General features: G+C 35.6%; 1 protein-coding gene and 2 long non-coding RNA genes across 3 annotated transcripts in view; 1 reads left to right on the top strand and 2 right to left on the bottom strand.

Moving 5' to 3' along the window:
• LOC125191660 (uncharacterized) overlaps nt 1-9,639 on the bottom strand; it is a 27,103-nt gene extending 17,464 nt beyond the window's left edge. The window contains exons 1-3 of the long non-coding RNA XR_007171202.2: nt 9,351-9,639; nt 6,782-7,546; nt 6,284-6,353 (exon numbers count right to left, since the gene is read on the bottom strand). This is a non-coding gene — a long non-coding RNA (uncharacterized LOC125191660). The remainder of the gene's footprint in view (nt 1-6,283; nt 6,354-6,781; nt 7,547-9,350) is intronic.
• LOC148929811 (uncharacterized) lies at nt 6,757-13,307 on the top strand. The gene is made up of 3 exons (XR_016128985.1): nt 6,757-6,880; nt 11,206-11,275; nt 12,902-13,307. It is a non-coding gene; the product is annotated as an uncharacterized LOC148929811 (long non-coding RNA).
• LOC125191659 (norbelladine synthase-like) lies at nt 10,194-10,900 on the bottom strand. The gene is made up of 2 exons (XM_048089054.2): nt 10,665-10,900; nt 10,194-10,584 (listed from the first exon to the last, which is right to left on the bottom strand). The coding sequence occupies exons 1-2, from the start codon at nt 10,846-10,848 to the stop codon at nt 10,295-10,297; spliced, it is 474 nt and encodes a 157-aa protein (XP_047945011.1). The 5' UTR covers nt 10,849-10,900; the 3' UTR covers nt 10,194-10,294.

The raw sequence follows: 13,307 nt of genomic DNA, 5'->3' as shown, positions 1-13,307 counted from the left end.
TGAGCTTTGTTAGGCATAGTGTTGTTGTGTACATACATTATGCTAATGGAGATGTTACATTATTAAGTTGGTGCTTTAAAAAAATGATTACATCACCAAATTCTTAAATGTGAGAATTAATTGTACAACTCATTATGCCGATTTTTTTCCCAATTTGTGAAACTCAACGGTACTACTTAATCTGCTTTGATATCGATGCTACCAAAATGCATGTCATAGATAGCACCCTAGCTGACACACATGCCTCATTCAGTTCCAAGTACGGAGCAGTACCATCGAAGTTGGTATGTACTAATTGTATTCATTAATTGCATTCAAATTGTGATTTTGAATACATTAGTTGATAATGTATTTTTTATTATTTTTCAGAGACATTCCCTCGCTCAAATGCTGGTGAAATGCGGACATCCAAAATTAGGAGCAATTATCAAACGGTGTGCAACAAATGTCGTGGAAATGCCTTGGAGAAATAATGTTAACGTAGTAGATGAAGGCATTTACTTAATGAGGCACATGGAGACGTTCTTTGGATCCAAGGAGAAGGAATGGAGCTGTGGACTGACAGCAAAGGGCTCCAAAAGTCTAGAGACAATGAGAATAAAGGTGAATAGTACCTTGCTTCTGGCTGAGCACAATGCCTGGAGAAACGTTATCAAAAATTTAGCAGCAGCACACTGGAAAGAGAAGAAGATCAAAGGCAGTTTCGAAAACTGGCTCCTGAATCATGGGTTGTAATGCGTCGTATGGTCAGAGTTTTAGATTGTGAAACCCTGTTTTTTTTTTCAATGACTATTTTTGGTACTAAGGTTAATGACTTGGATATAGCTACTAAACTTATTGTTTTGTCCTATTCAGTGTTTATGCGAAAACCTTTATGAATCTTCGTATTCTTACTTATGTCTACAGGTTCAGTTTTTAATAATATATTGATGCATCACGTATAGTGTTTTTTAATAATGTAAGGATGTCATTCTATTAATGAAATGATGCAACGCTAATAATGTATTGATGTATTGCGTATAATGTAATAAGACAACGCATATAATGTGATGTATCCGTAAGAGTTAAATAATGTAAAGTGTGTTCTTAGTGATTTGTGACTCTAATCTTCAATAATAAAAACTCGTTGACCAGAGAATTTACTCCAAATATACAAACTCCATCCGTGCTTATTGCAATATGTCGACCAAAAATGATGCCCAACCATAAGTAATGACAATAGTTACAATCCATCCAGTCAAACATAATACGTGATTAATGCAAACAATAATGTATGTTAACGGATAAAGTAATGTAAAATAAAATAAAAAAACAGAATCAGCTTTTCCTCTTGCCGTAACGCTTCTCCCTTGTTTTCTCCTTGGCTGTATCCGGATCTTTTTCAGGGCATGTTCTTGAATCATGATGAACCATGTCTCCACATGTCCTACACTTTCGAAGGGGTCTACTTGCTTCCTTTATAGCCTTTTCCCTCTGGTATACCAAACGACTGTTATGGTCACTACATGAACCCTTAGTTCTCACTACATCTGGAGGGAGAACCTCAACATCTTCAGGTCTTTCCATTCCATAGTACTCTACACACATTCTCCTCTTCTCAGATGCAGACGTACTTGGTGCTCCTGATTGCAAAGAAACACCAACTTCTTTTACCCGATCAAGAAAAGTGCGTAGTACTTCAGCGTCTTTCTCATACCGACGGAGAAAACCATAAAACATCACGATGCCTTCATTCGAAAGCGTGACCCGTTCATCCACGACGGAACTGGTGGGTAAGGTGTCATCACAAACACCGTGCACTGCCTTAACTAAAGGAGTCTTCAACCATCGACTCTCACAGTATTTATCTGGTATACATTCTAACCCATTATTGTTGATGGCTACAAGGATATCAATGCCTTCCAAGCAACTTACACTCGCATGCGTATGAATCGTCGCCTTTGTCATGAATCACAAGATACTTGTTTTTATAGCGATCCATAACTCTGTAAGAATCCACCATGCCTACAGAAGTCAACGACACAATCCGGCTATGAAGACAACCATCCACGAGCTCTGCTTGCACTAATCTGAACATGCTGTCTGTATAGACTTTTCCTGCATGTTTCTCGATTGATAACTTCAGAGCCCATGTTGGCCTATTAGTCGAATCCCCGTAGTCCAACTTTGATCTGTTATCTCTTTGGAATTCCAACGCAATGTTGAAGTTTAAATAGAATTCGGCAATGTTGGCGCTGGGCTTTAGAAAGTTCTTGTAGAAGCTATTCTCAGACTCAGATATTGATGTCGTCCGTATGATTGAACCAAGTGGAAAATCTCTGAAATATGCAGGTATCCAGAAAGAACGGTACTCGAACAACGTGCTCAACCATTCCACGTCATGCAATTCGTAACGTTCAATGATGTCAATCCACGTTTCTTCAAATGCTTCTGGTTCCAAAAGATCAGACCATACACAAGCGTTGAATTCTTTCTTGAAATTCTCGTCCTTGAGTAGTCTGGGGGGCACCTTGATGGATAACTTGTACGTGATATGCCACATGCACCATCTATGTCGGGTGCCGACAAGAATCTCCTCAATGGCTGAGCGCATGCCGTTGTCTTGGTCGGTCACGATCATTTTTGGTGCAGATCCCATGCAATCAACAAAGTGCTTGAACAACCAGGCAAATGCACCTGTCTTCTCATTGGAAACCAAACCAGCCGCAAATGTTACAGGCTTCCCATGATTGTCCTTGCCCGTGAACGGGGTGAATATCATACGGTACCTGTAAACATAAAGACAAATGACAATGTGAAAACGTTGGGAGAAATAATTTACATAATCATTCATTCGTAATGTAGTAATAAATGGTCAACAATGTAAATGGACATTTTTCAAAAAATGTAAATACAAAAATAATTTAAAGGACGGATCAGATCAATGCGAATATAGTCGTAATGTAGTAATTAGTGGTTAATAATGTATATGGAATTAATGCAGAAATGTAAATACAATACTAATATGCATTCGCATTAATCTCAAATCATTTGAAATGTAGTCAGTTAGTGTCAATAATGTATAATAACACAATGCAAAAAAGTATATTTGAATTTTACTGAAAATTCAACAGTGACAAGGTCAACCATTTAATCCTATTTTAAAATGTGGTCAGTTTTAATCAATAATGTACATGAAATAGCGCATACCTATTTGTATTGTAGGTGGAGTCGAATGCAACAATATCGCCAAACATTTGATAATTCCTCTTGGACAAACCGTCGCACCAGAAAAGGGCAACCAATTGATTACTAGCGTTCACTTCGTAATGATATGTAAAGGACTCGGACAAATCTTTCTTCCTAGCCATATCATCTAAAACCATCTGGACGTCGACACCGTGTGCATATGCTTTTAAGTCTCTAGAAGCATTACGTATGTCCCCGACGGTGCATCGAACATGTGCAAAGCCACCAAGGACTTCCTTCAAAACCTTGAACGTCAACGTGGGCCCTATGTTAGCATGCGCACAATCCAGTATAAATTTGTGATGTACGTCATCCAATTTCCGATTACTTGACATGAAGTGCTGATGCTGCACCTCGACCATTGCATGGTTATGAACTTTGTTAAAAGTATGGACAACGTAACCGGGATTCCCTCCTTCGGAGAAATAAGTGAACGATATGCCAGCTTTACATCCACACCTCTTAGATAGTCGCCTCCGTTTCACGGTAAATCCACTTAGAGCGTTCATCTGGTCTGACTCCTTGGATGCCCTCTTTACGCCTTCCCTGTTGCATACCACGTAATGCCAAGTTACGACATTATCCACCTTCCTCGTACCTTGCTTTCGTGTATCAAAACCAACCGCACGTGCATAGATGTCATAAAATGCAACTGCAAAATCCAGTGAGATGAACTTTTGACCAACAACTGGCTTCGACTCTAAAGAACATTCGGGAACAACTGATACTGCATACGTGAAAATGAAATACATTATACTATGTATCACGTTACATTACGGGCAACACAGTCCCATGTTTCCGTAGAACTCCATCAAACATGACGAGATAAAAGTGGTATGGCGTGATTAAAGTGGTATGGCGAGATTATAGTGGTTACTTCATATATTGTTGTCGAAATACAGAAAGCATTAAATCGAAAACCAAACCCAACATACGCTCTGCATTCATCTTGTAATATACAAAATTGGCAACGATTTTGATAATGTAAATTCAATGAACGACGCGGATAACGTAAAAAATACTTACATTCTTCCATCGTTGATTACAACAAAAATAGAATGGAGATGATGAAAAACGGCGCGGATGTTCTTACTATGGTTGTGTTTAAGTTCTGGAAGAACAAAATCTCAGTGCCGTGAGTATTATAAGAAATTAAATCTTACGTTAAAATGAGTGGCATGAATCTTGGAAACTAAATAACTGCATGATAATATGATATGCCATCCGTACCCTTTTAAGCTTTTTTTAAATATTAAAAAAATTATAAAATGGAGCCATATTAGGCGTCAGATCCACAAAATGAAGGGGTGAGATTGACTTGGATATTTGACATAAATTGGGTTATGGATTTGAGCACTCCCCTATATATATATATATATATATATGTCGAGTCCCATTATCCACAAATCCACTCTTAAAGACCGAACCACCGAACCCTACCAAATTAGGGCTTTTAGATCTAGTTTTTTATGGATAAGATACAGAAATTTATAAATTATTTTCGCCTTCATCATGAGCCTATTTTAATTCATCTGAAGGTAAATAAGTCATACTAACATGTTACGAAGATTTAACTTCGTTCCAGAATATATTACTTCATTCTAGGAGGTTTTTACTTCATTCTAGTAGGTTTTTACTTCATTCCAGTACGTAAATGTGGTTTCGCCGTTGCGTGCCGTTCTTTCTCTCTACAATATCTATCACCAATGCCATGGCGCTAATATGGTTTAATAAACACATGGAATAATGTAATAAATTATTGGAATGAAGTATGTGTAGAAGCATTTGAAGTACAGAATGAAGTAATAAACCTATATAATGAAGTAAAATGGGCTTGTAATGAAGCCGAAAAAATTTTCACAGCAGCACATCTCATAAAAAAAAACTAGATCTAATGGCCCAGATTTGGTCTCTAGTTCGGTCTTTAAAATTGGTTCGACATTGATCACAACTCTCTCTCTCTCTATATATATATATCTATATATATATATATATATATATATAGGGATGTGATCAGGTCCATAAGTGAAATTCTGTCAAAAATCAAAGCAAATCTCAACCATTGGATCCTGTAATGTAACCGTTAGATTAATGCCACGTGTCACCTAATAATGTAGATCGTGTAGTCTAATAATGTAGCTCGGCTAATAATGTAACACGCTGTAGTCTAATAATGTAGATTGTGCAGTCTAATAATGTAGTCTAGTTAATAATGTAACGCTTTTAGTGTAATAATGTATCTCGGGTATTATGATCACAACCATCTAATTTGAGGATCCAAGGGCTGAGATTTACTTTGATTTTTGACAGAATTTACCTTATGGACCATAGTGCGCCCCTATATATATACATATATATATATATATATATATATATATATATACATGAAGTAGTACTGCCTCCGTCCCACCACAAGTGATCCGTGTAAGTGCATCTTACACATGTCTACTATGTATTTGGCAATAAAGTAGACCCGTGTAAGTGCATCTTGGCCATGTATAATAATATCCTAATTTCTATCCTTTTTTATTCTAGGTAGGTTTGATAGACCACAAGGAATTCAAGATATTAAACAAAAATAATAAATTCATGGGTTGACTAATAAACATAAGTTTCCTAGCTTGTGTGTCCATTATTCTAGGTGGGTTCAATAGACCACAAGGAATTCATGATATTAGATAAAAATAATAAATTCATGGGCTGACTAATAAACATAAATTTTTCGTAAGTAATATTTAGTTATACTATGATTCAAAATTGAAGTATTAGATGCAAGTGGTACCATGATAAGGATTTGAATCGATTATATATGCAACAAATCAAAGAGTAATGACAAATTAATCCGACCTAACTTCACATTCCTCCACCTACCCAACTAATTTTCCTAACAATGAATTTAGAGTAAAATAAAGTAAACCAATTAGTAGTATAATTCTTATAATCTCTACACAAATATAGGGAGTAATTAAATTGAATTTAGTGTTCCGGTATTAAATGATCATTTAAAGGACATGAAAAACAAAGTTAGGTATATCAGTTATTTTTCACTTTTCACCTGTCCAAAATCGTTTACAACACGTGGTTGAGCAAAGCCACTTCCAGCTCTTTCCCCAGCGGCGCCGCCCCTGACATAATCATCCAAATCGAGCTTAGGTCGAAGTTATCCACCAGCGGAATTGTTATTGACATAGATGTTTCACATACATGTTTCAGGTAAATTTAAGATTGAAATAGTGTTTCACATATTATTATCACTGAATTTTTCATGATAATAAAACAGTCATTTTTAGCCTTAATTCAATAGGCCCTTGCCCATTAAATGAGTCACATAGAAAATTTAACCAACGAATCAAACACTACGTTGGACGATTAAATGCACTATGAGTGCCCCTATCTACCAATTCAAACACACCCTTATTATAAATAATAACCCTCTCAATCTCAACTCCTCTTTGTAGAGCATAGACATCTCCTCCGCCACAACCGGAAATCGAAGATGTACGGAAATCGAAGATGTACGGAACAATATTCGATGAGAAGACGGTTGACGTACCAGCAACCGAATCGTGGAAGCTCTTCAGCAGTCTCCAGCTCCCCAAAGTGATGAAGGAAGCCTTCCCCGACTTAATCGGCCGGATCGACGTCGTCCAAGGTGATAACCACAATATAATCAACAATTTCTGTATCCCCTTTAACAATTACAACTCTATGTTTGGTCTCAACACATAACTATATATCCATCAACAATAATCCATATGATGGTGCCATTAACCCACATAGGGTTACCGATAACCCATATTAATGTCACTAACCCATATACGGTGAATAATCATCTCATAGCGATTATTGATCACGGTACCTATTGCAAAAGCATATATGTCAAACTACTAATCACACAATTCACCTTTCACTAATAGGATTCCATAATTTAATATTTCAACCTGGGATCAAATTACCTTCACCTGCATATAATCATACAATATCACACCAACTCATGTAACATATATCTTTCTCAACCTAGATCTCATAATTTCACGTGCACGGATTTTATATAGCAACCAAATTACACCATACAACTACCAAATCACATCATATAGCTACCAACTATAACACATAGTAGTCAATTCACATCATATACCAGATCAGATGCAAATTCAACAAATACAGGCCGGACTATTACCCTCGAGAGGATGCCACACAGACCACCCCTTTTATAGTGCAGTCAGCCAATATATTAAACGCTCCAAAAAGCCAATCTTATCAAACACTCCAAAGATATAATCAGATTAAGTGCTCCATAGAACAAATCGTATCAGACCTACGAAGAGAAAATCATATCAGACGCTCCGTAGAGCTAATCAGATCAGATGCTCTATAGAGCAAATCGTATCAGACGCTCCGAAGAGCAAATAGTATTCTCCTTACTACACCATATATAACATCGCATTCCTTCCATCACACCATGTATCACATAACATTTCCTCCCATCACACCATATAGTATCACATATTATTTCACCCCTCACACCATGTATCACATTGTATTTTCCATCCATCACACCATATATAGTCATAATATTTCCTTCCATCACACCATTTATCATATAGCAGTATTACAGTTTTATAATATAACACCTATACCCAAAGATATCAACTAAGCACATGGTATAAGACATAAGTGATTAAATTCATTTGTTATCCATTTAATCATCATATTCATAACGATTATACTACATTGTTTACCGTGATCCTACAGCTTAAACCATAAATTGTCTTACATATAAAATCAAAATCTGTTTTACATATATCAACCAAAAAAAAATGTGCAACTTAGAAAGTTACATCAATTACCCAATTTCATGTTTAACACATAATACTCATACCAAATCATATTATTAGCACTAAATACATCAGTAAGCATATAAACATTATAGTTAACTTAAATAAGAAAATTAAGTATCAACGCAGAGTGTCCTATTGCAGATCACAACATATCAACTTTCATATTATTGTCAACTAGAATTAAATTCAAGCAATTAGCGCCAATTAATTTCACTCAAATCATAAAATACCGTATGAGTATAATTTATTAAGCATACTCTTAACAGTTAACATATAATTAAATATATCACACATAAGAGCACATAACATCATAAGAATCACACATATTATTTGGATAATAAAGCAAGTCTTTTAAGTGATGGGTATGCTATCAAAACTTGAGTTATATGGAGTCACCGAATCCGCACAATCACTATATCAGTCACATATCAAAAGATATGTCTCGTACTTTGATAACCTTAGTCTCCACTATATATAAAATCACTCTTGACAAAGCTCAACATTTATTCTAGTTCCAGATTCACATTCTAAACCAAATTGTGCAAATAAATTCCATATCTGTATAATCCATAGTTCTCCTTCTATTTATCATACTTAAATTATCAGCAACATGCATTCTAACTCGGTTATAAGGTTGACCAATTTATAATCAGTTCAAACCAAATTATATTCCTTAGATTCATCAATGTGATCAAAATTTTCATCAAATAGATGACCAAGTTTTCTATCCTTTCTGTATATTGTTAAAAAGTGTGATTACTATATTATATTCTACATCATTCTTATGATCTTATCCCATATTGATTTTTTTGTCAAAAAGTATTCTTAACTCAACCTATAAATTTAATTTCCAACTCATTCTCCATCATTACTCAAAATTCCAAATCATAATCAATTATACGAAGTAACATCCTACATTATAAACTTTAGGCTTTCGTTCAACTCAACGTTTTCTACTCAAGATGTGATTTCGTCCTTAATTCATGCTTAATCTGCTAATACAAACATAACTCCATCAATCGATTAAAAAAAAACATAAAATTATCAAGCTTCTAAAAGAGAAACCCATTCAACCATTTGCCAAAGTTCTTCCAGCATCTCATATATATACTTTTATTTCTCCCCCATCAAATTAAAAAAAGAAAGACCCATCAAGAATCAAGAAAACGAAAAGTTTCAGTGACCCACCCTCAATCCAAATTGAAACTCCAATATATTTAACAATTGTATGCTTAGAAGACATAAATAATAGCACTACTATGTAGAGAAGAATATTTTTACCTTATTTCACAAGATTAGACGAGTTCAGGTGCATAACTACACTTTTTTCTTCCCAGAACCGCCTAAACCTTTAGCTCTGATACCAAACTTGTAGCACCCCTACTTAATTTACTCCCAAAGACATGATCTTGTTTAATTCTCTTTGAAACATGGTCTCGATTACATGAACTCGTAGCAAATCTCGATTACTCCCAAAGAAACGATCTCATAGCGAATTCTCTTTGAAATATGTCCTAAATTAAAATTTTCTTAATTTTGTTGAGTGAGGGAGACCGAGAGAGAGTACCCTAAAGAGGGACTTGAAGGCCTTTTATTTTGCTAACCCTTTATTTTTTTTGTTTCTAGCAACCTTTTCTTTATATTCATATATTAACTACTTGTTTATTTTTATGGAGATAAGAGTGGACAAATGTCATTTTTTAGTTTGGTACAATTATTTAACTAATCTTTATCCACATATACAACACATTGGAAACTTATTTTCACCACTCTATGTACATAACACGTGTATCATCAAAATTGGAAAATATATTTATAAATCCTTTTATTTGAATTAAATATACATATCACTTGATTATTTATATTGTTCCAAACTTTTGTTGCACCACATTCTAGGATCATTTAGTAAGTAGAGGTCGAAATTCTCTTAATATAGCGAAATTACTAATTCATACACGCATATATATACAAAATATTAATTTTCATCTAGACTCATTTTTGGGATGTTACGACAAGTGTTTTGAGTTTTACTTATACTTAGCATTTTGATATGAATATATCCATATATATATATTGATTGTTGTTATTAAAAGCATGGAAAAGAGAAAATAAAATACAGAGATATATAGTAGGCGGATAGAAATTTATTTTAGTAAACATGAAAGCAAAACACACAGCCCCAAGTTATTAGTAGATCAATTGTCATTGTTGCGGCCTATAGTAGATCAATTGCCATTGTTGCGGAGCAAATACTGAGCATGTTGCACGATGGCGATGAGTGGTTGAATGGAAACAAGTGCAATATTCGCTGCAGCTTCCTCTTTGAGCTTGTACTCGATCGTATATCGAATTATACACTGTTTCTCGTTTCCCTCCACCTCTATCACTTCAAATCTCACACGATACAGCGTGAACCCTAGATCCAGAAATCCACCTTCCACCACCTCTACCTCCCTCACACGCTTCTCGTGATCCAAAACCATCAATTTCTCCGTAAGCGACTTCCATGTTCCTCCTGCTCAATTAATTAATTAAATTAATTCGGATAATTACATAAATCTAGTGGAATTTAATTGAATTGAATGTGGATGGTACCTAGTTGGAAAACGATCTCGACAATGGTTCCGACGTCGCCGTCGCCTTGGACGACGTCGACCCGGCTGATGAAGTCGGGGATGGCTTCCTTCATCACTTTGGGGAGCTGGTGACTACTGAAGAGCTTCCACGCTTCGGTTGCCGGTACGTCAACCGTCTTCTCATCGAATATTGTTCCGTACATCTTCGATTTCCGGTTGTGGCGGAGGAGATGTCTATGCGCTACAAATAGGAGTTGAGATTGAGAGGGTTATAATTTATAATATGGGTTTGTTTGGAATTGGTAGATAGGGGCATTCATAGTGCATTTAATGATCCAACATAGTGTTTGATTCGTTGGTTAAATTTTCTTGTGACTCGTTAATGGGCAAGGGCCTGTTGAATTAAGGCTGAGAATGAATGTTTTATTTTCATGAAAAATTCAATGATAATAATTTGTGCAACAGTATTTCAATCTTAAATTTACCGGAAACATCTATGTCAATAATAATTTCACTTGTTGATAACTTCGACCTGAGCTCGATTAGAATGGTCCTGATAGGGGCAGCGCCGCTGGGGAAAGAGCTGGAAGCGGCTTTGCTCTGCCATGTGTCACAAACGGTTTTGGACAGGTGAAAAGTGAAAAATAACTGATATACCTAACTTCGTTTTTCATGTCCTTTAAATGATCATTTGATAACGGAAACACTAAATTCAATTTAATTACTCCCTATATTTGTGTAGAGATTACACTACTAATTGACTTACTTTATTTTACTCTAAATTCAGTGTTAGGAAAATTAGCTGGGTAGGTGGAGGAATGTAAAGTGAGGTCGGATTAATTTGTCATTACTCCTTATTGATGTGTTGCATATATAACTAATTGATTCGAATCCTTATTATGGTATCACTTGCGTCTAATACTTTGCCATTTTTGAATAATAATATAACTAAATATTACTTAAGAAGAAATATAGTATGGACAAACAGGCTAGGAAATTTATGTTTATTAGTCAGCCCATGAATTTATTATTTTTATCTAATATCATGAATTCCTTGTGGTCTATCGAACCCACCTAGAATAATGGACAAACAAGGTAGGAAACTTATATTTATTAGTCAGCCCATGAATTTATTATTTTTGTCTAATATGATGAATTCCTTGTAGTCTATCAAACCCACCTAGAATGAAAAAATGATAGAAATTATGATGTTATTATACATGGCCAAGATGCACTTACGTGGGTCTACTTTATTGCCAAATACATAGTAGACCTGTGTAAGATGCACTTACACGGATCACTTGTGGTGGGAAGAGAGGGAGTACTACTTCATGTGTATATATATATATATAGGAATGTACTAAGATGACAACCTTCTTTATTGTAACACCATACCACCATTTTAGGTCATTGGATCTGAAAATCGTGTGCTTGTCATGCTGCCACGTGTAAAAACACGGAGGGGTAAAATAGAAAATTTCTAATTTTACGTTACCAGATTGCAGTGTTGTTCATTGAATATTGCAATCTTATCACAACAATATTGCAGTTTACCATGATTGGAATATCTAACATAGTATGTTTTTTCACGAAACTTAATCCTAGGCGTCCATAGATGAGATCTAACGGACTATATTGGTGGTATGGTGTTATCCTATCTATGGTGGCACCTTGCAGTCTACTATATTAGATATTGCAATCGTGGTAAACTGCAATATTGTTGTGGTAAGACTGCAATCCAGTAAAGTAAAATTAGAAATTTCCTATTTTACCCCTCTGTGTTTTTACACGTGGCAGCATGACAAGCACACGATTTTTAGATCCAATGGCCTAAAATGGTGGTATGGTGATACAATAAAGAGGGTTGTCATCTTAATACATCCCTATATATATATATAGGTTTATGTTAAAATGACAACACCCCTTAAGGTAACACCATACCACCAATCCTAGCCAATCATTTGTACACATGGACGAATAATCAGCTGCCATGTGGAAATCATAAAAATTGCTCAAGGGTAAATTTTTGCGGACTGCAATATCCAATACGCAAGACTGCAATTTTTCTTGCCTGCAATATTTAGTGTATTGGATATTGCAGTCTAACATTTATAATAATGCAGTCTAGCGTGGTGTCACAGTGTTATTTTAAGAGTGTTGTCATTTTAACGCACCCCTATATATATATATCTTTTATTTTACTTTATCTATTTCTTTAATTAAGGAAAATAAGTAGGTGGGTTCATGATAAATTAGGGTTACGGCATGACTGAGGTCGGGCCGGTCTTATCTATGTTGCCGTCCTTCGCCAAGTTTGCCACTACCAACCAAGTTCGCTCATACGGCAATCATGTGGTCCGCAACGCTGAGCTCAAGGTCGTCGATCCGGACACCGGCTGCTCCCTCCCTCGCAACCAACCGGGCAAAATTTGCATCCGTGGACCCCAGATCATGAAAGGCACTTCTTAATTACTCCCTCTGTCCCGGCTAAGATGATACGTTTCTTTTTTGGCACGAGATTTTAGGAGTTGTTGGTTAATGTGTTTAATAGAGTTACATTATAAGCGTTGTATCATTAAATTTTATGTGCAACATCATTACATTAGACGTGTTGCATAATGACATTACTAGAGCTGCATCGTTACATTATTAACAATTGAAT

This window comes from Salvia hispanica, chromosome 4, assembly GCF_029641045.1.
Source record: "Salvia hispanica isolate PSC_SH4W2 chromosome 4, Shi_PSC_v1, whole genome shotgun sequence".
Taxonomy (NCBI): Eukaryota; Viridiplantae; Streptophyta; class Magnoliopsida; order Lamiales; family Lamiaceae; genus Salvia; species Salvia hispanica.
This window is presented reverse-complemented; position numbering and strand designations above follow the sequence as displayed.

Coding starts and splice junctions, on each gene's coding strand:
- LOC125191659 (XM_048089054.2), bottom strand. CDS start 10,848: ATGTACGGAACAATATTCGATGAGAAGACGGTTGACGTACCGGCAACC. Junction 10,585..10,664: donor CGAGATCGTTTTCCAACTAG/GTACCATCCACA, acceptor TTAATTGAGCAG/GAGGAACATGGAAGTCGCTT.